Raw genomic sequence first — 21,859 nt, forward strand, 5'->3', positions numbered from 1 at the left:
TGAGCCATCATCGATTTGACCGGTTCAGGCAAAAATAGCGAGCTCAAATTGTCGAGTTTGCCAAAAACCACAATCAGCGAATCACAGGATCCCGGGGGACTGTAGCCAAACGTTGGCATGACGTTGATGAGTCCATGTAACGCTGAAAGGTTGTCAGGTGGCCTGGAACTGTAGACATGGACGTGATCTGATATGGCTTAATGCAACCACTGTGGAGTCCATCGTCATCTGCTCTGTCACTGTCCGGTTGGGGTCGCCGTGTGCCTACGGCAGGGATGATTTTACCCAAAGAGTTATGGATGCCAGCTGCCCTCCATCAAGGTCCTATTTGACTCTGGGGCGAGGAAGAACACCTCCCATTTGCGTCACCCACTGTTTCCAAAACTCTCCTCCGTACAGACAAATGAAAGAATCCATATTATTGTCCTACCCAATAGCACGCAGATAATTCTTCCAGATGGAACAGCTGAACTAAGCGTGTCACCCTGGCGCGTAAAGCAACCTATAAAACTTGAATTATCACTCACCCGAAAAGCCTAATCTTAAGAATGTGACTATAGGGGCCATCGATTGTTGCTATTTGCTACGTTTTTGCGTAATGTGATGTCACCCTGACCATCATAAGACGACCCCTGGATAACGTCTCGCCCGAAACCCTTTAAAGTGCCTAACGGGAACGTCTGAATGTCCTTTGGACGTCCGTCTGTCGTTGTGGAGTACTTGCCTCTCGCAGGGTCTCCAGGGATAGTGGAGGCTGAGGTGTACTCAGGATATCTTTAATTACCGTTAAGGGGAAGCGGCTTCTCCTGGCATGTAGCACTTAACAGCCCACAATGGACATTTCCACAAGTAAATATAACATTAGGGGATTAATTAAGCAGAAAACAAAGGATCATAAGAGCACTAATGACAAAATAACAAGGGAAAGTGTCTTATTTTGGGCTCGCTAGACTTAGCGTAAAAGCAAGATATGGAGTCATAATTAGCATGAAGCCCATTGTAGCTGTGAGGGAGCATTTAATGTCAAGAGTGAGAATCCTATTTTGTTGCTTTTATTTTACGTGGAGGTAAAATAATTAGGACATATTTGTTATTCATGTCAGAATGCAGTGTTACAAAATTGGTAAGTGAATAAATGTGCACCGCTTTATTACAAATGGATTCAACAAGCAAACCTCATCACATGCTTATGTGGCTTAAGTCATTAATTTGTAGAGGTCTTTGAAAAAAGTGTTTTTGTGTGCACCTTCTTCAGAGACCTGGATATACTAAGATAAGTCAAATTAATATGGATTTCATTTTCACAACCACCCCCGAACAAACCTCTATTCAACCTCGTTGCCATACACCTACCTAATTATTTTGAGGCATTCGGTTTTCGTGAATCATTTGTATTGAACCTTTTGCGGACGTTCACTGAAATAAAAAGGCATTCTGAAAAAGAGGCGGTGGACTTTTTAAAGATGGCCTAGTTGAATGCGTAGTCGTAGTCAGAACACAGGGACAGTGGTCCTCTTCCCCGTCAGCCCCCAGTAGCTAGCACCTCCTGAACACCCCGGGCAACGTGAGGAGGGTGAGAGGCGATAACGATTCCTCACGCGACAAAGTCGCAAGCCTCTTACATGTGCTGAGTCTGGCTGACCCGCGCCTCTCTCCCCTGCTCGCGATGCACCTGCTACTCAACTGGCGGCGCAGGGGCCTATCAACTGGCCAGGGAAATTAAGACCAATTACACGGCCCGGTCCCTCGCTCCCTCTCTCCTGTGCCTCAATGCCTCCTTCACCCCCCCCCCCTTTCATCACATGCTTATGTGAGCACCAGGGCACCGTCCCAGGCTGCAGAGGCACTAACATAGCAGGAGGATTTAAGTGCTGCTGGTAATTCAAGATCAGGCTCTTTACCTTGGACGGTGAATAGACGTTAAGCAAGGTGAAGACGAATGATGTGATGCGTTGAAGCATACAAATTAGATCCACAATGTGTCTGAATGAGTGTAATGGTGTGTGCATCTGTGTGTGTGCGTGTGTGGTTTCACGTCTGTTTGCGATGTGCGTTTGCGCGACGTTCTGTATGTGTGGCTGTGTGTGCGTTATGTTTTTTTTCCCCCATGTTCACTCTAATCGTTGTGGATTTGTATCTTCGCATGTCTTCGTTCCCAGGTTCGGGGAAGGCTACACCGTCATCGTTAGAGTGGGCGGCTCGCCTCCCGCTCTGGGTCCTGTGGAGGAGTTTGTGGACAAGACCTTCCCGGGGAGTGTACTCAAGGAGAAGCACCACAACACCCTGCAGTATCAGCTCCCGCACGGCGAGGGCGCTCTGGCCAGCATCTTCAGCCAGTTCAGCACTCATCAGCTGAGGCTGGGCGTGGAAGACTACTCTGTCGCCCAGACCACGCTGGACCAGGTATCTAACTTCCCCCTCATTCGATCATGTTTCCTTGTTGAGGACCAGAGAGAGTACAGCATTTCTGTGTTTTAAATTTTTTATTTGATTGTGTAGTGGGGATGAGGGGTCCTTTTGTTCTATACCAGAACTAACAAGACTGATTGAGCAAATCAACAAAAATATGGTGATGTGTGCAGGCAATTGTTTACACATTTCTTTTTAGAGGTGCACACTGAACACGGTCAGTCTTGATGTTAAGTGTCGTTTCCCACATGTCAAGCTTCCAATTCAATCAAGCGGTGATGAGAGGCGTGCGCCGTGATTCCTCGAGGACACTTTGCCCTCAAAGCTGATGTTAAACCACAGCAGTCGAGGCATCCGGGTGAACGAGAACACCTTCAGAAGGGTCAGCAAAGGTCACCTGTCCACCGCCAATGCAGCCATCGTGTATCGGGCCATATTTACCAGCTCGCAGAGAGTACATAAATCACCCGCGGGCTAAAAGGTCGCTGCGCTAATACACAATCGGCCTGAACAGAAAGAACCTATGGGGACTGAGAGCAGACAGCCACCTTTCAGCTGGTGATTTATTGAGGGGCCGCTTTGACCTATAGTGTACACTTGCACTGCTGGTAATATTGACATGGCCCCAAGGCTGAGGCGGTATTGCTTATAGATTGAAAGACAGTGGCCGTGGCCCAAATCCGTCTTGGTTACCACAGACTGAAACAACAAACCGTACCGTGTTCCTACTAATCGTCCTGCCCGCAAGAGGCTGCTGACAGGAGGACGGCGCAAAGTACAGTCGGGATTGGAGTTCCTTGACACATGAAAAGCCTGTTTTTGTCGGTAGCGAGTACGCACGCAAGTTCTCCTCCTCCACGCGCCACAGAGAGCCAACGGGGGAACAAACCACGGGCGTGAACGGGCGTGGCCCGGGGGCCGCGTTTGAAAGGCGTACCCAAGGACACGTGTCACAAAGGGACACGGCCGCCCCAGCAGTGAGGTTAATTGAGCGCCTCGGTGTCCTTCTCCTTCTTGCCACGTGTCGGTGGCCATCTGATAAACACCCAAATGCCCCCATGCCGTAATTAATACTCATACCCATCTGCTATTAACAAAATGTCAGTCAGAAGCATCGGAGCGTGTAGTCTTAAGATACAATAAACCGTGGTTAGGAGATTAGCAACGATCGGAGGGCATGTTTCAAGCCGGAAAACACTGACGCTTGAGGGACACGCGATTGCAGAATGTGGCGTGTGAAATGCTCATATTTGAAAAAAATCATGCATGTACAGCTCTCCGCGTCCAGTGGGTTTAAGCCGATGCGGGATATCAAATATATTCACTAGCTGATAAATTATGCAGCACAGTGAGCCTACTGCAATTTACACTGCGTTCTCATGTGGGTTATTGCTGAATATCTGGACCGCTTTCGTAGGTCTGCAGTATGAGGCCGACTAAATGGAAGGGTATATCCTTCGAAACGTGTTGACATTCTGTAGATGCTGTGAATGAGAACATGTTCTCAGTAAACTTATCTGGTAAAAGAAAAATTGGTTCGAAGAGCAGTGGATCAGTATGGGTCAGGAACATGCGTTCTAGCTTTGGCACAGGGTGTAAATAAATAATGTTTGGTAATAAAGAGTATTGTCCATTCAGAGTGAAGCTTCACTGGATACATTGTAATGCAGGATGGCTAATGTGTTTTCACTTTGCATTCTTCTATTGGGTTATAGTTGGGCGCTAGCAGTAAATCACGAATGCAGGCTTTCCAAATGTACACCAATTCTGCCACAGTCACTCACCAGCCGGCTGAAGCAAATTGGCTAAACAATTGAGATTGCGCTTCCCACCTGCTAACACCCATGAGACATACACTTCCAAAAATCAACTCACATTTTGAAGTCAGTCTTGCTCGCTAGCATTTTTGCTAGCTAAATCTAAAACAAGGGCAAAGTGGGAAGTTCAGCTGCACGATGCCATTGGTTAAAAACAGTCAGCATACTTTATCTAACCAATGGCATCAGGGCTTAATAAGCCTCTTATATACAGAGTTAGACATGGAGAAAGTATACAAATATTTTTATTTTTCCATATTCACTGCCTAATAACATCATAACTCTAAAGTTATTGAATGTAAAATAAAGAAAATTATTTCTCTAAAATGTTTTGTCAGGAAGCCTGTTGCGCTTTCCAAAAGGTTCTCTGTTCAGTTGCAAAAGCCTAAAGAGCAAAGCACTGTAGTTCTTCACTGTGCAAGTCCTCCTCAATTTAACAGGAAGTGTATTCCAACGGGCTCTAGCGCCCAAGCATCCTACATCATCAAAGGTATCGCATACCTACCATCACGTCTGACGTTTCTCGAGCCTCTACCAACCACTTTCTAGTTCCAATTAAGATGGCCGACATTATCTGACACCGGAACAGATCAGGGAAATTGGCGGAACCCTCCAGTTAAATGAAACACGGCAGGCTGATGAAAACTGAGTCTGGGCTTTATCTTTGACGAAGAAGTTAAAAGAGTGGATTTGATTCCACCAGGGATTCAGAAGATAGCTGTGGAGGCAAGGAGAAGGAAGGACTGATGGGGGGTGTTGGTGGGTGGTGGTGAAAGGGATTTTCTTTTTTTTTTTTATAAATCATTCCTCCTTTTGTCTGTCTTTGCTGCCTTAAAGAAATAAAGGAGCACTTGTTCTGTGCTTCAAAGGCAACTGTTGCGTATTGTGTGGCATTATTTTATAGGCCGTAACTGTTGAGAAAGATATACTTCATAGGCAGTGCCTAATGGACTAGGCGGAGTAAAAAATAAATAAACAGACCGCTGTAAACTCTGTTGTTCCATAGCAGAAAAAAAATCAGACAGGCTGCTTCAGTGTGGAATGACATTGGTCGGGCTAATCCGAGACAAGATTTCTTATAATATCCTGGCATTTCCCATATCCTCGTATACATATAAAGTCAATTCATATCTTAAAAGATATAGTGGCCTTTACAGGCCTTTTAGTTTCATTTCATTTTTGTCTTTGTTGATACTTTACCTGATGAATCCAAGCATTTACTGTTTTCTCATCCCACCCCAGACAGCGAACAGTTGGCCTTTGTTTTAACCACCCTGTACAGCAGATTGAGGTTAAAGTTTGATTTCTACTGTGAATACACATATAACTGTAAATCATCAGGATACCTTCTGTTTTGTTTTACGGTTAAGTGATTTAAGGACGCATTATGGTAATATGTTTCGAGGAATGTCATGGGATGCTTTCTGACCAGGCAACAGCAGAGCTCCCCCAAAGTCAGCAGTTTAGACTGCTGGACCCCCCCCCTACACCAATGTGTTGTATTTTATTATTCAAGACCTGTGTTTGTTCATATCTTTCTAGATTTTATTTTTGACATTATGGACGTTTTATATTGATCAGTGACACAAAACTCCACAAATTAAATCCATTTCATGTTGTAACCCAAAACAATGCGGACATGTCCAAGGGGGTGAATCGTTTTGAGAGCCAGTGTACATCTACATCTACTGTAACCACTCTTTCTTCATTCCCAGGTCTTTGTCAACTTTGCAAAGTACCAACATGAGGAGGACAGCCTGGCATCGCACGCTTTTGACAACAATGTGGACACATCGGACGAAATGCCACTGCGAACACGGAACTCAACAGACACTGTCCCGTTGAGGGTCTGAGTCCTGTCAAGGGACACCACTTGGCATTGTACTACAGGTGGTAAGGGGGTAACTAGTAGAGAATAGGCAATAGCATGGACACCACCATTGAGGTTATGTAGTGGACTGGGCAGGACTTTCAACTTCATTGGCTGATACCATTTAAGACCCACTTCACCATTGGCTGACCTTCGTGATGACCCTTATCGGTCATGTAGTCATAACTCCAACCAGGTCATCAGGAAGGATCAGTGAATTAGCATTAGCATTAGCATGGCCTCTGCTGCTCAAGCAGAACAGAACACCAAAGATACAGAGCCATTTAACCAACTCTATATGTACTGTATATCTCCAGTCTTCACTTCTAAATAACTTTTACTTGTGCCGTCTGTCATTATATCAAGTTTCATTGTTGCAAAAGGTTCTTGTGGAAGTGCTAACGAATAATAACACTTATAATTGAATTGTACTCCTAGCAGAGTGAAATAATGGCAGATAGATGTAATTGGTCTACCCGCTTTATTTTATTTAGTTTTTTCTTTATTTTTTTCCAGGATAAATTGTCACACACAATCAGAGTGTGGTGTGATTTAATACAGGTATACCTCAGACCTTGTAAAGGTTATTAAAAACATGGCAACGAAACACCTCCAACGTAGACAACCGTTATGTCCCCTGTACATTCTGTGATTGTTGCTAGTCTCTTTCCAAATGGTGCCCTATTCACATGAAGTGCAGTTTTCACTAGAGGCTTATGAGATTTCCATGACTATAGATCTTTTATTGTTATACTGTCCGTTTTTCCCAAATTTGAATGACATGCCTGCTTTGCAAATATGCAGTGTGTGCAAGATTCTTCTGGTGTGTTATTTGCAGGATAAAGTGGGCCATCATTATAGCTTTGCCTAAGACTCAGGAACTTTGTAAACAGCTTTGAAGAAATTGTTGCTGTATTTTATTTAAAAAAGAAAACCTTTCAGATGCACATATAAAACATTATACTGAGATACAATTCTGGCTTAAATTTTCTTACAATTGTAAAACCCCCAAGCACTTTCACAAGTTACATTTGTATTTATTTTCAACAATACATATTACAGGTTTATTGAGGAAAAAATGTGAGTGGTCCTTTTTGGGACAATTCTGAAAACCCTAAGCACTTTGTCCATTTAGCTCTTAGCGCTTTATTCCCAACCGCTAACAACAACGGTGTGTGGCTCATGGGCACTACAGTTTACTCTGACTTCTCTGAGAGCTCAATGTAATTTGTATGCCACTCAATGTCCCCCACAATGCTCTTGTTCATTGCAGAGAATAATGAATCCTATTTGTACTGAATATTGCTTTATGCCAGGACAGATGATTAAACATTTGCACAAATTGTCATGCGACTAGGAGTTTAATTTGTAAATCCTCCGATTTATTTGCACTGGGATTCGTCAGCCCTGTTGTAAAGTCACTTTAAGCGACTTTAGAGAGATGTGGCAGCCACTTCCAAGTTCTCACTCTGCTGCCTTAATAAGTGTGTTGTTGCTTCATTCTTTGTTTAACGCTCTCCTTTCCTTTATGTGCCTTCGATCGTTGATTGTGAGATATTTGTTTACAGCCAGTTGGACGTGTGGCACACTTTTTGTGTTGCCTCGGCAAATCTTCTCTTTCTTTTAATACAAACAGACCATGTTCCCTCAAAATACAATTTCTTCCATTTACACTTTTCCCATATTCTGTCATTTGGTAAGAATAAACAGCGTTTACCAAGTGTCCAATCTATCCAATGTATTTTATAAAGCCCTTTTTACATCAGCAGTTGTCATAAAGTGATAATGGAGACCCAGCCTAAAATCCCAAGAGCAAACAACAAAAAATTTGTGACAACTGAAAAACAAAAATGTTAACCTTCATTCCTTTTTTAACATGCCTAAAAACATTCTTTAATAAAAACTGATTTTTTTTCCTCCTCAAAACTAAATGTTTTATAATTTTCTACCATAATGGGTGGAATAGGTACAAAACGTGCCATAATTCATCATGCATGCTCCTCTCAAATTAAAACTGACATCATGGACTTTAACACCACAAGCATTGTATCACTTCAAATCCAATGTGCTGGAACACAGAGCCAAAATAAAACAAAAACTGTGTCATTGTCCACCAACTTGGATTTGTAGTCCTCACGCTCAAATGAGAAAGGGGATGACCGCAGTCCTCCAGAAGCTTCTACTATTCACCTGGCGGAGGTATTTGGTGTGCTTCCTCCGAGCCCACAGCAACATCTGGACAGAGATCAACGCAGCAAACACTCCCACTAGGAGGGAAGGGGCACAGTAGTAAATGGAGTCTCTGCATATGAAGTCAGTGTTGTCAGTGTGTGGTTTACCTGGAACAGTCTGTGTCATGACGGATAAACTAAGCCAAGCGCCCATCTGAATGAAACAAAAGAATGGGCTTAGTTAGCCGTCATCAATGATATTAACAGGACACGTAAAATATGTCAAATATTGTGTTAATGCGTCTTGTCATTTTTACCATGTAGGTGTACTGAGGACAGTGGACAAGTTTATAGAGCCACGTAAAGGGATTGTAGGTGGGTCCAGGAAATGAAACTCCGTTACCTATAGACAGAGGCAAAACAGAACTGATTTATTGTCCAAATGTGTCTTCCGCTTCATCCCAACCCATCATCCATCTACGATTCCTGGATGTGTGTCTAAAAGATGTTTGCGGCCCTGGGATTTGAACGGGTAATGCCCTGAATGCCGGACCGCCTCACTCCCCACACCTCCCATAATCCAAAAGATCATCTTGCCGTTTAAAATCAAATCTTTTTTTATTTTGAAATATACACAAAAAATTGCACTGAGAAATCGTTTCCTCCTTTGTTGTCAGGTTGCTGACCTTTGCACATTCCGTGCTCATTAGAACAGAATGCCTCTGGCAACCAGCCTGAGAGCACAGCTTCAGAGGTGCGTGGGAACCTTACGCTCCATCCCTCCAGGTATAATATGATATGTTCTCTCTTAAGCCCGCTCCTCCTTTTTTGTTGATTAATGGTTAGGATGTTACTGCAGTTGAGGATGTAGCTCTGTAGTTCTGGAGGAGGTGGGAAAGTCACGCAGGCAACCGCAAGAGCATGTCTCCGTATACATTTACTTGCACTTAACTCTGTTCTGGGATTCATTCTAATCTGCTGTCCTGGTGACGATACTGCAGTGTCGTTTGCATTATCGTCAGTGCCCACGCAGCCGGACAGCTTGGCGCAGATGCCCGTGGTTTGTGAGGAAAATGTATCTTTAAGTATAAAATGTTTGCTCCAGTGTCCAAATTATTTACTATGTAGACTTTTTTTTGGGGTTGATGAGAATATCCGTTCCACCACGGAGACATAAGGAGTTTTGGCATCCCATTTTGGACAGCGTTCTGTATGGATTATTTTGTGTGCAAGTCTCTGTTTTAGCACTGTACTACATCTGAGACACTTTTCATCCTTGGTGCGTAGCAGTTTTTCCCATCCTATTCATATTTCAAACATGCTCACCTGTGGGTTTGTGTCGGGCCAGAGAGATGTTGATGCAGAGGTTCCCAAATTCGCACAGCTGTTGTAATGACAATGACTGGTTGGGTTAAAACAACTGTTTCGCAATGGAAAATGTAAAAAAAAAAAACATGCTAATTAAAACGATCACTGAACAACAAAGCACTTGGTAGCCCACTACTTTTATATTGCAATCACCCACAACATTATTGAGTTATAATAATAAATGGATATTGACTGCCCTTAATATTTTATTCCAAAATGGTTAATTCATACAGCAGTGGAGTTTGTTTTTCAACACCTGAGCCATCAGGTTCAAGTTGTGGAGTTTGGATTCAGCATTATATGGTATTTGTCAATAGCTGCAATAGCAGACTGGTCTGGGTTGCATCGAGCTCAAAGCTGTGAGTCACTGGGGTCATTAGTAGAAGACAGTCTTGCTAGTAGGAGACAGCATTTGAATTAATCACCATATCATTTGAAAAAGATACAGTATATCCAAGGTTGCCAATGATGTAAGATCATTCACTTTCAAACAAATACAGAATAACATTATTTAAAATGAATCCGTGCAACGACAAAACAATCCCAGGACATCTTGCTTTCATGGCGTTGAATGATGATGTAAAGCAAGACGTCTGAGATGTGTCCTTTTCAAGACACCGTACATGTTCCTGATTTGTTCCTTAGCAGGAGCCCTGGCATGTATTTTTGTCTCTGACACTTCGCGCCTACCACATTCACCTAATGAGAAATCCTATGCATCTAAGCCATGTGGTGTATGACCTCTATGAAGCCACTACTGGGCTCCTGCAGAGAGCTTGGATGTTCTTTCCTCTCCCCAATCTGCTTAGACAAGAGCCCGTCGAAATCCCAGTCCCCTGGCGAGATGGAGAAAGATATCTCTAAGATGGCGAGGGACAGTAGGAGCTATATTCTCTGTTTGCCTGTTTTTTTCACTTTTAGGACAGATGACTAAATCCCTTTCGGGCATTATTCAACAACCAGCATCGCCGTTTCCAAGGGGTGAGTTAATAATATCCAACTGTGTCTTGATGAAGATTTAAACTTGCCATGCGGACGTATTTTCTTAGTTTAATTCAAGTTCATTAGAATCTCCCGCAGAGCAGAGCGTCGCCTTGCCACTGTGATATCAGATGGAAATTGTCCAGCATTGCACTGCAGCGTGCACTTCGGTCTTGCCTCTTGCAGAAAGAAGCCACGCTGCTCGACTTTATCAAAAGATGTGGGCATCCTCGACGGGTTCACGTCCATGGCGCCACATGGCCTCGCGGAGAGCTATTATGTACATTTTAATAATTTTGCCTGATTTATGTAACCTTAGCAGTCATTCTCTAATTAGTTTTTTCCAAATGTATTACTTCACCTCTCCTTTTACACTAATTCAACTCAAAGATAATTTTATTTTCTGAACAAAGATAATTGTATTTTTGGAACATTTTGGCAATTACTATCTTAACTTTAAACAGAAATGTGAGGATTATTTTCATATTGATGATGGAAAGGGAATGTTATTATGTACTTCTGCCAGAGGACAAGCGCGGAATCACGCCTACTTCCATGTATCTTGAACTACTTTCCGTTGCATCTTTCTTTCCCTCACTGCACATGAATTGTTGATTTCCTAGGCTTTTCAATTGTTTTGTCTTTGATGATCCCATGTTCAATTAAGCATTCATTCTCTGAGTGCTCGTCTGTCTTCCAGGACACTCCCTGAGGAGTAGGGTAGGTTGTTTGTCAGCACTTGTAAAAACATCAATTAAGCCTCTCAAGGCCATAATAACTTCCCTATTCACAGAACTTCACAGAAGCTCTCAGCGAGTATGAGCTCTTTATAGAAGTCATAGTACGTTTTTGGCTTCTTGAATAAAAACATGTACTAAAATGTATTCACACAGCAACTGCAGTTTTTAATTCTTTATTAAACTACTTTTAGCACACTCATCCAATTTTCTTTTTTTGTTGAGGCTACACTGTCGGGATGATTAAACCGTTGTTGCTATGCTACTACTTTATAGGAGAGGTTGAGGGGGCAATTCAATTTAGTTTGAGGATATTCAGGTCATTCAAGTCGTACACTAAGACTTGCACATTGCTCATTGTACTGTGACATCAGAAGGTGTTCACACCCCTTTACTTTTCCCTAAATGTTGTTGTCACAGATGGCATTAAATTGGAGAACATTCAGACACTATATCCCTTAATGTCAAAGTCAATAATTATATGGTGAGTTGGCTTGGGTCAAGTACTCATCTTGATATGAAAAATGTTAAATATACAAAAATATAACTTTTATACAAATCACATAATACACTGTTCTTACATGTAGTATACATACTTGTAGTAGAAAGTTTAGCTCAATTTCAAACTCTGTCAGGCAGAGTTGAGCATACTTAAAAATGTATGATTATTTTTGAAAATCTTGAAACAATGTCATATATAGTCCCTTACAGTAAAAACACTAAACAAAAAATATTCAAATCAGCATGGTAGTAGTGGCTCTGTAGTGGCTCTTACTAATGGCTAACCTAAAGATCTGTTTGTTTTTCAATGAAATAAAAAAATAATGAACATACTTTTCACTACAACTACTAATATTACAGTATACAGGTGCATAAAATTAGAATATCATCAAAAAGTTGATTTATTTCAGTAATTCCATTAAAAAAGTGAAACTTGTATAATGTATACATTCATTCCACACAGACTGATATATTTCAAGTATTTATTTCTTTTAATTTTGATGATTATAACTGACAACTAATGAAAAACTCAAATTCAGTATCTCAGAAAATTAGAATATTGTGAAAAAGTTCAATATTGAAGACACCTGGTGCCACACTCTTAATCAGCTAATTAACTCAAAACACCTGCAAAGGCCTTGAAATGGTCTCTCTGTGTAGCCTACAGAACTAGACAATCATGGCAAGACTGCTGACTTGACAGCTGTCCAAAAGACGACCATTGACACCTTGCACAAGGAGGGCAAGACACAAAAGGTCATTGCTAAAGAGGCAGGCTGTTCACAGAGCTGTGTCCAAGCACATTAATAAAGAGGCAAAGGGAAGAAAAAGATGTGGTAGAAAAAAAGTGTACAAGCAATAGGGATAACCGCATCCTGGAGAGGATTGTGAAACAAAACCCATTCAGAAATGTGGGGGAGATTCACCAAGAGTGGACTGCAGGTGGAGTCAGTGCTTCAAGAAACACCACGCACAGACATATGCAAGACATGGGTTTCAACTGTCGCATTCCTTGTGTCAAGCCACTCTTGAACAAGACACAGCGTCAGAAGCGTCTCCCCTGGGAGAGGACTGGAATGCTGCTGAGTGGTCCAAAGTTATGGTCTCTGATGAAAGTAAATTTTGCATTTCCTTTGGAAATCAAGGTCCCAGAGTCTGGAGGAAGAGAGGAGAGGCACATAATCCACATTGCTTCAAGTCCAGTGTAAAGTATCCACAGTCAGTGATGGTTTGGGGTGCCATGTCATCTGCTGGTGTTGGTCCACTGTGTTTTCTGAGGTCCAAGGTCAACGCAGACGTCCACCAGGAAGTTTTAGAGCACTTCATGCTTCCTGCTGCTGACCAACTTCATGGAGATGCAGATTTCATTTTCCAACAGGACTTGGCACCTGCACACAGTGCCAAAGCTACCAGTACCTGGTTTAAGGACCATGGTATCCCTGTTCTTAATTCGCCAGCAAACTCACCTGACCTTAACCCTATAGAAAATCTATGGGGTAATGTGAAGAGGATACGCCATACGCCAGACCCAACAATGCAGAAGAGCTGAAGGCCACTATCAGAGCAACCTGGGCTCTCATAACACCTGAGCAGTGCCACAGACTGATCGACTCCATGCCACGCCGCATTGCTGCAGTAATTCAGGTAAAAGGAGCCCCAACTAAGTATTGAGGGCTGTACATGCTCATACTTTTCATGTTCATACTTTTCAACATTTCTAAAAATACATTTTTTGTATTGGTCTTAAGTAATATTCAAATTTTCGGAGATACTGAATTTGGGATTTTCATTAGTTGTCAGTTATAATCATCAGAATTTCAAGAAATAAACACTTGAAATATATCAGTCTGTGTGGAATTAATGTATACATTATACAAGTTTCACTTTTTTAATGGAATTACTGAAATAAATCAACTCTTTAATGATATTCTAATTTTATGACCAGCACCTGTATATACTATATTATCATTATATTGCCTTTACTAACTCTACAAAAAGTGTGAGATGCAACCTACCAAAAACCAAACCAGAGATGGGATCACCTGTTTGTTCTTGTAATCTAGGAAAATCACAAAACAAATAACAGTATTATATAGAGAGTTTAACAAGAGACATTTTTGAATTTTACCAGGCAAGAACCAATTCTTATTTACAGCAATGGCCATGGGGTAATGTTACAGGGGAGAGAGGAACAATTAGAGTTAATTTTCTTGTTAAGGGACAGAACAACATGGCTTTCACATTGGCAGTATGGGGATTAGTGAATAACATTCCGATGATATCAAGTGAATATCATTCAGATGCCCTAACCACTAACAACATTTTTATATTGTTTTGAGTTAAAGATGTACTGTTGTGTTCAATTTGAAATTAATACAGTTCATAAAAAAGATGCATTCTGGGATTTTTGGCAACTGATTATGCGTCAAGCCAAAACAGGTCCTGAAAATTGTGTCCAGTGCAGATTTGCAAACCACTTACATTTCTGGCTATGAGGTACAGTTTAATGGGATTCTACTTACAGATTATGCATATAATAAACATCATATTACACATTCAGCTAAAACAGTGAGGTTTACAAAATAAGGAAAAATGACAATGTATAACATTTCCGAGTCCATAAAACATGATTTCTGTGGATGATCGGTTTAAGCTCGCGGACAAGGTTAGTTTTATATATTTGCCTTACTTGAGAAAAATAAATCATGATGCTTATTAGGAGCAGTGAATACATGTAAAAAATATTTTTTACTTTTCAGTAATTTCAGCAGCACTCTTATCCAGAACAGCTTAAATTAGTGAGTGCATACATTTTAAAATCCACCCCCTCAACCCACAACCCTGGGTTTTGCAAGCACCACACCAGGCTAAAGATTAAATTATAACTCAAGATCAAAATGACTCAGAGTAAATATTAAATTATGCATTCATCAATGCCACAAACTTAGGACATCAAAGAGCACAGCAACTAAAATGATGATTCAGTGGCAGCACAGATTCATCAGCTTTTCCATAGGAATTAGACCAGCAAAATATCACAAACCGTAAATCAGCACATTGTGGTTCTCTTTTTAGGGGAGTTAGAAATGCAGAACAAACTGGATGTGAAGGGCAGGTTTAATATGAGTATTCCTACTCAAGCAGAATGAGAAAAAGAAATGCACACTTAAGCCATGCCTTTACGCAGCTATATCAAAAGCCTTCTTGTCAATTTAACAGGCCTGTGTTGCTGCTGTCAATTGTTACCCGCTTAATTTATTCTGAACTGAGAAATTAGAAATGAATGAATTCTGGGCCGTGGTCCATGTGGCTCGTTTCTAATTGGTTCGTGTGCGCGCTGCTCTTTTCTAACTGGCTGAAGTATCTCTTGATCTGTTAAAAGTTCTCATCTTAGCTTTTTGTCGGTGGAAATGAAAGAAAGGGGTCTGGATCAGGGTTGCCAGATTTAATTGACTATAAACCGAAAAAAGCCACCCGAACGCTATTTTTTCAATACATCCCTATCTGTAAATTGACCCGCCCATTTTTGCCCATACACTGTCATTAAAAGTAGTCCAATTGGGTGGGAAACCACTCCATCTGGCAACACTAGTCTGGACAAGAAGACAAAATACTGCAAATCGGTAAACGATGGGGTGGGTTTGGAAAGATAAGACAAAACGCTCTGAAGTTGATCAATTACAGGACATAAAGGGGATAGTATGGAATAAGGGGTAGATAGTGGGATTGGCCCGGAAATAAACATGGAATGGACTGTTGGTTTGCTGCATTATCTGGCCAATGATTTTGGACACTTCTAAAGAAATCTGCGGTGCTTCTGAATGTCTTTGTGTATTTGATTAAGAGCATGAGTCCCTTTTTAAAAAATCTGTCACACTTCCAGTATTCAAATTGTGTCTGTTTCTGTGAAACCATTAATCATGTATGGTGGCTCCTTTATTAGCGCATGTACAGTGGATATAAAAAGTTTACACACCCCTGTGAAAATGCCAGGTTTTTGTGATGTAAAAGAAAGAGAAAAAGATAAATCATGTCAGAACTTTTTCCACTTTTAATGTGACCTATAATGTGAACAATTCAATTGAAAAATAAACTGAAATCTTCTAGGGGTAAAAATGAAAAATAAAAACCTTACAATAACCTGGTTGCATAAGTGTGCAATAACTCTTATAACTGGGGATGTGGCTGTGTTCAGAATGAACCAATCACATTCAAACTCATGTTAAATAGAAGTTATTACACACCTGCCATCATTTAAAGTGACTCTAATTAATCACAAAGTTCAGATGTTTTAGTAGGATTTTCCTGACATTTTTTTTGTTGCATCACAGAGCAAATGTCATGGTCCGCAGAGAGCTTCCACAGCATCAGAAAGATTGTTGAAAGATATCAGTCAGGAGAAGGATACAAAATAATTTCCAAAGCATTAGATATACCATGGAATACAGTGAAGACAGTCATCATCAAGTGGAGAAAATATGGCACAACAGAGACATTACCAAGAACTGGACATCCCTCCAAAATTTATGAAAAGACAAGAAGAAAACTGGTCAGGGAGGCTTCCAAGAGGCCTACAGCAACATTAAAGGAACTGCAGGAATTTCTGGCAAGTACTGGCTGTGTGCTACATGTGATGACAATTCTTACAAAGAAAAATATCCAAGCCCGGCTGAAGTTTGCAAAAACAAACATCAAGTCCCCCAAAAGCAAAATGTGGGAAATGTGTTATGGTCTGATGAAACCAAGGTTGAACCTTTTTGGCCATAATTCCAAAAGGTATGTTTGGCGCAAAAACAACACTGCACATCACCTAAAGAACACCATACCCACAATGAAGCATGGTGGTGGCAGCATCAGCGTTAGAAAGCTGAAGATTAAGTTCACCTTTGAGCATGACAACGACCCAAAGCACACACCCTGGAATGGCGCAGCTAGAGCCCAGACCTGAATCCAATTGAACATCTGTGGGGTGATCTGATGAGGGCTGTGCACAGGAGATTGGAGCACTTTTGCAAAGAAGAGTGGGCAAATGTCAAGATGTGCCATGCTAGTAGACTCCTACCCAAAAAGACTGAGTGCTGTAATAAAATCAAAAGGTGCTTCAACGAAGTATTAGTTTACAGGTGTGCACACTTATACTTTGAGTTATTTTAAATTTTTCCCCCTCAAAGATGTCAGTTTGTTTTTCAATTGAATTGTTCACGTTATAGGTCACATTAAAGGTGGAAAAAGTTCAGACATGATTTATCTTTGTCTCATTCTTTTACATCACAAGAACCTGGCATTTTAGTAGGGGTGTGTAGACTTTTTATATCCACTGTACATTCCTGTTTCACAGCATAACTGTAGGGGATTTTGCGAGGTAATGGTTTGAAATCCTATAGGAAAAATGTAACCACGCCTTCTTCGTGGAAGTCAACTGTCCTTTCTTTTCTAGTCATTTATTGCATCTGTCCCAACTTTTTGGCATCAAATTCAAAGTGGACATATTTTTCAAGAAACACAATGTCTCAGTTTAAACATTTTATGTTATCTTTGTACTATTTTCTGTTGAATACAGAAAATGATTTGCACATCATTGCATTCTGTTATTATTATTATTTACAGTGTCCCAAATTCTTTGGAAACGGGGTTGTATATATTTCATCTTAAAATTCCCTATTTCGTGTGCCAAAGAAATCTGTAAGCTGACCTAAAAAACAACTCCGATATCACCAGAGTCAGAAAAGTTTGAAGATGAGTTTAAGGCCTGAATTCAATCTAAAAACAGGTTATCTTTTCAATGCAATGTAAGTGAAGATCTCATTTATGGTAAATGCTGCATATGTCGTCTCATTTGGAAATTGCCTAAAAACTGCTATACCCACAATCCACCTTCAGATTGAATCCTGGCCTAAGCCCGCAATGGTTGGGTTACCCTTCATATTAATATTTCTTTGAACTACAGATAGTTATATCTTGGATTCATCTTATCTCCCCATTTCTTCCCATGAATCTATTCTTTTATATCTGATTCCGTTTGTCTCATTCTTCGTGTTTTGCCCATTAAAAAGAGCCTTGAAGTCTCAACAGCTCTTGTGACCTTGTATGTAATTTTGTCTAAAAAGCTACTTCTCTCAAAAGAGCACCAATGGATGGAGCTGACAATGGAAGCGAAATAACGAGCGGTTGACGCTGCCACGGCTTGTCACTTCAAAAACCACAACATCTAACAGCGAACAGGAGGGGGGGAAAAGAGTGGAGTTTGCCAACGAGGTTGATGCAGGAGGGAAAGATGAGAGCAGGTAAATAGGGAATGAGAGAATGCAGTAAGAAGGAGAGAAAGACTTAACAAAGGAAAGACAAAATGAAGTATGATGAGTGGAAAGAGAGAATCAAGTAGAAAGAAGAGAGTGTTCAGAAAGGAAAGAGAGTGAAGAAAGGAGAGGATAGAAAACAACACATAGGGAGAGGAAAGAGAGAATCAATTACAAAGAAGAGACTTTTAAGAAACGAGATTTCAAGGCTCAGTCTCTTGTCTGACTGTCTCCCCCCTCTCCCGCCTCCTGGCGTTCTCCAATCTGTTTGGCGTCCTGGCCTGCCAGTCTTCTCCTGGTGTTGATTTGACACCATGAAGGGTCTCTGCTCCCTCCATCCACTGACAGGCAAACCTGTCAGAGGAAGCCACGCCAACTAGGCCGATGAGAAAGCAGCTGAGCCTGTTGGGACCCAAGCCATCGAGGCCCCTCGACCGTCTACCAGCGTGCGTTGCCCTCGGCGCGTCACCTTCGCTGGCCGACAGAGACGTCGCCACACGGTCAACCCTCTCATTATTCACTCTGACAGGGCCGCACGGCCCTGACGATGGGATCCCGGGCTTGTTCAAGGGGCCCGGAGCAGATGTTAGAAGCTGCACTCGTTGGCACTTGTTATGGTAAATGCTAGCTGAGGAGAAGAAATAGGCTACTGCTGCTAGCCACAGTTGATAAGCAAATAGAGGAAAATGGGTCTGGATCTTGTTTCCGACACCGAGATACTCACATGGAGGGGTGTACAACGGGTGGTTGACGTAGTAACCAAGCCAGGTCGTGAAGCCCCAGTGGAAGGCACAGCCCTGTAAAAAGAGAGAGAAAGGGACAGAGAGAGGGAAGTGCTTTTGCCTTTAACTGTTATTCTCCTCGCTCTGTTCCCCCCAAACGGGAATAAAATAGATGGAAGAGGACGTATTAATGTGTCTCTCACACTGGGCTGTGTCGGCATACTGATGTGCAAATCTTGATTGAGCACAGGTTGATTCAGCCGTTCTTCCCTTCTGATTAAGTGATTCAGGACTCGTATATGAAGCACTGCGGCGCCCTCCCCCTGGTTATTGGGTTCCACCGCGTGAAGAGCTCATGATGAGGCCTGTTGCTAAGCCCCGGCAGCAATGAGCTCCCAAAATTCTCCACATGCATTAAGACTTTCTTAGACATCTTTCTCCTCCTCTAATCAAATGAGGTTTGACCTTAGCGGCAGCAGAATACAAAGCAGGCTGAGCATAGGCACTCCATAAGCCCAATTTGAGTCATCCCTGCAAATCTGCGGGTGGAGTTGAGGAAAGCAACAGTATCAGCACACTCCACAGTTGAAGATAAGTGCAGAAGGGCAGAAAAAGACAGGAAATGCATATGTTTACCACCATCAATATTCTTCGCCGCATCAGGGGAAAAACATGAGGACACAAATATGGCTGACCTTCAAAATTTTACAGCCGCAGCGTGAACTGTGGAAGCTTAATTCTGTTTTTGGAAGAAAGAAAAAAACGCAAAATATATTTTCCCTACAAATGTATTTACATTCAGTAAATGTACACAAATGTATGTAACATACATATACAGTATCTCACAAAAGTGAGTACACCCCTCACATTTTTGCAAATATTTCATTATATCTTTTCATCAATCAATCAAATTTATTTATAAAGCCCTTTTTACAACAGCAGTTGTCACAAAGTGCTTTACAGAGACACCCGGCCTTAAACCCCAAGGAGCAAACAACAGTAGTGTTGGATTTCAGTGGCTAGGAAAAACTCCCTAAGAAGGCCGAATTTTAGGAAGAAACCTAGAGAGGACGCAGGCTCAGAGGGGTGACCAGTCCTCTTCTGGCTGTGCCGGGTGAGATATTAAGAGTCCAATTAGAATAATAAATACATTTCTCTGGGCTAAATCCAGAGTCTATTTGATTTTAGACTAGGTCAGAAGTATAACCAGGTGGACAAGGACAGGGACAGCAACGGGCCCCCCAAATCAGGTACTCCGCAGGTGTGGACCAGGACCTCATCTCCTCCTAAAATTTAAAACTGGAGGAAACTGAGAAAAGTTAGTAGTGCATTCCTCATATCCCCCAGCACAATGATATAGCAGCATAACACTTTGGAACTGAGACGGGGGGGTCCGGCGACACTGTGGCCCTACCCGGGGGAGGGTAGGGCCACATGTGACAACACTGAAGAAATGATACTTTGCTACAATGTAAAGTAGTGCGTGTACAGCTTGTATAACTGTGTAAATTTGCTGCCCCCTCAAAAGAACTCAACACACAGCCATTAAAGTCTAAACTGCTGGCAACAAAAGTGAGTACACCCTTAAGTGAAAATGTCCAAATTGGGCCCAATTAGCTATTTTTCCTCCCCGGTGTCATGTGACTCGTTAGTGTTACAAGGTCTTAGGTGTGAATGGGGAGCAGGTGTGTTAAATAAACACAGCACCTCATGGCAAAGAACTCACTGAGGATCTGAAACAAAGAATTGTTGCTCTGAGTAAAGATGGCCTAGGCCATAAAAAGATTGCCAAGACCCTGAAACTGAGCTGCAGCACTGTGGCCAAGACCATACAGCGGTTTAACAGGACAGGTTACACTCAGAACGGGCCTAGCCATGGTTGACCAAAGATGTTGAGTGCACATGCTCAGCATCATATCCAGAAGTTGTCTTTGGGAAATAGATGTATGAGTGCTGCCAACATTGCTGCAGAGGTTGAAGGGGTGGGGGGTCAGCCTGTCAGTGCTCAAACCACACACTGCACACTGCATCAAATTGGTCTGCATGGCTGCCATCCCAGAAGGAAGGCTCTTCTAAAGATAATGCCCAAGAAAGCCCGCAAACAGTTTGCTCAGTACAAACAGACTAAGGACATGGATTACTGGAACCATGTCCTGTGGTCTGATGAGACCACGATAAACCTATTTGGTTCAGATGGTGTCAAGCTTGTGTGGCAGCAACCAGGTGAGGAGTACAAAGGCAAGTGTGTCTTGCCTACAGTCAAGCATGGTAGTGGGAGTGTCATGGTCTGGGGCTGCATGAGTGCTGCCGGCACTGGGGAGCTACAGTTCATTGAGGGAACCATGAATGCCAACATGTACTGTGACATACTGAAGCAGAGCATGATCCCCTCCCTTCGGAGACTGGGCCGCAGGGCAGTATTCCAACATGGTAAAGACCCCACACACACCTCCAAGACGACCACTGCCTTGCTAAAGAAGCTGAGGGTAAAGGTGATGGACTGGTCAAGCATGTCTCCAGACCTAAACCCTATTGAGCATCAGTGGGGGCATCCTCAAATGAAAGGTGGAGGAGCGCAAGTTCTCTAACATCCACCAGCTCCGTGATGTGGTCATAGAGGAGTGGAAGAGGACTCCTTTGGCAACCTGTGAAGCTTTGGTGAACTCCATGCGCAAGAGGGTTAAGGCAGTGCTGGAAAAAAATGGTGGCCGCACAAAATATTGACACTTTGGGCCCAATTTGGACATTTTCACTTAGGGGTGTACTCACTTTTGTTGCCAGCAGTTTAGACATTAATGGCGGTGTGTTGAGCAAATTTACAGTTATACAAGCTGTACACTCACTACTTTACATTGTAGCAAAGTGGCATTTCTTCCGTGTTGTCACATGAAAAGATATAATCAAATATTTGCAGAAATGTGAGGGGTGTACTCACTTTTGTGAGATACTGTATATATATTTATATATTATTGTTATAATATATATAA

General features: G+C 42.0%; 2 protein-coding genes across 6 annotated transcripts in view; one reads left to right on the forward strand and one right to left on the reverse strand.

Annotated features, from left to right (window-relative positions):
- LOC105020625 (phospholipid-transporting ATPase ABCA1) overlaps positions 1-7,444 on the forward strand; it is a 175,916-nt gene extending 168,472 nt beyond the window's left edge. For all 3 annotated transcript variants that reach the window (XM_020043474.2, XM_010887801.3, XM_010887800.3), the window contains 2 exons: positions 2,160-2,403; positions 5,942-7,444. In XM_020043474.2, coding sequence (XP_019899033.2) covers positions 2,160-2,403; positions 5,942-6,079 — 382 coding nt within the window. In that variant the 3' untranslated portion in view covers positions 6,080-7,444. The remainder of the gene's footprint in view (positions 1-2,159; positions 2,404-5,941) is intronic.
- The window catches only part of LOC105020627 (trans-2,3-enoyl-CoA reductase-like), a 46,050-nt gene continuing 30,922 nt past the window's right edge, over positions 6,732-21,859 (reverse strand). The window contains exons 7-12 of one of the 3 annotated variants that reach the window (XM_020043477.3): positions 18,875-18,947; positions 13,870-13,913; positions 9,594-9,651; positions 8,585-8,670; positions 8,436-8,481; positions 6,732-8,363 (exon numbers count right to left, since the gene is read on the reverse strand). In XM_020043477.3, the coding sequence (XP_019899036.1) occupies positions 8,236-8,363; positions 8,436-8,481; positions 8,585-8,670; positions 9,594-9,651; positions 13,870-13,913; positions 18,875-18,947 (435 nt within the window). In that variant the 3' untranslated portion in view covers positions 6,732-8,235. Of the gene's footprint in view, positions 8,482-8,584; positions 8,671-9,593; positions 9,652-13,869; positions 13,914-17,418; positions 18,948-21,859 lie in introns of those variants that run through there. The other 2 variants (XM_020043476.3, XM_020043475.3) reach the window with 2 other exon arrangements.

The sequence above is a fragment of the Esox lucius genome, chromosome 24 (genome assembly GCF_011004845.1).
Source record: "Esox lucius isolate fEsoLuc1 chromosome 24, fEsoLuc1.pri, whole genome shotgun sequence".
Classification (NCBI taxonomy): Eukaryota; Metazoa; Chordata; class Actinopteri; order Esociformes; family Esocidae; genus Esox; species Esox lucius.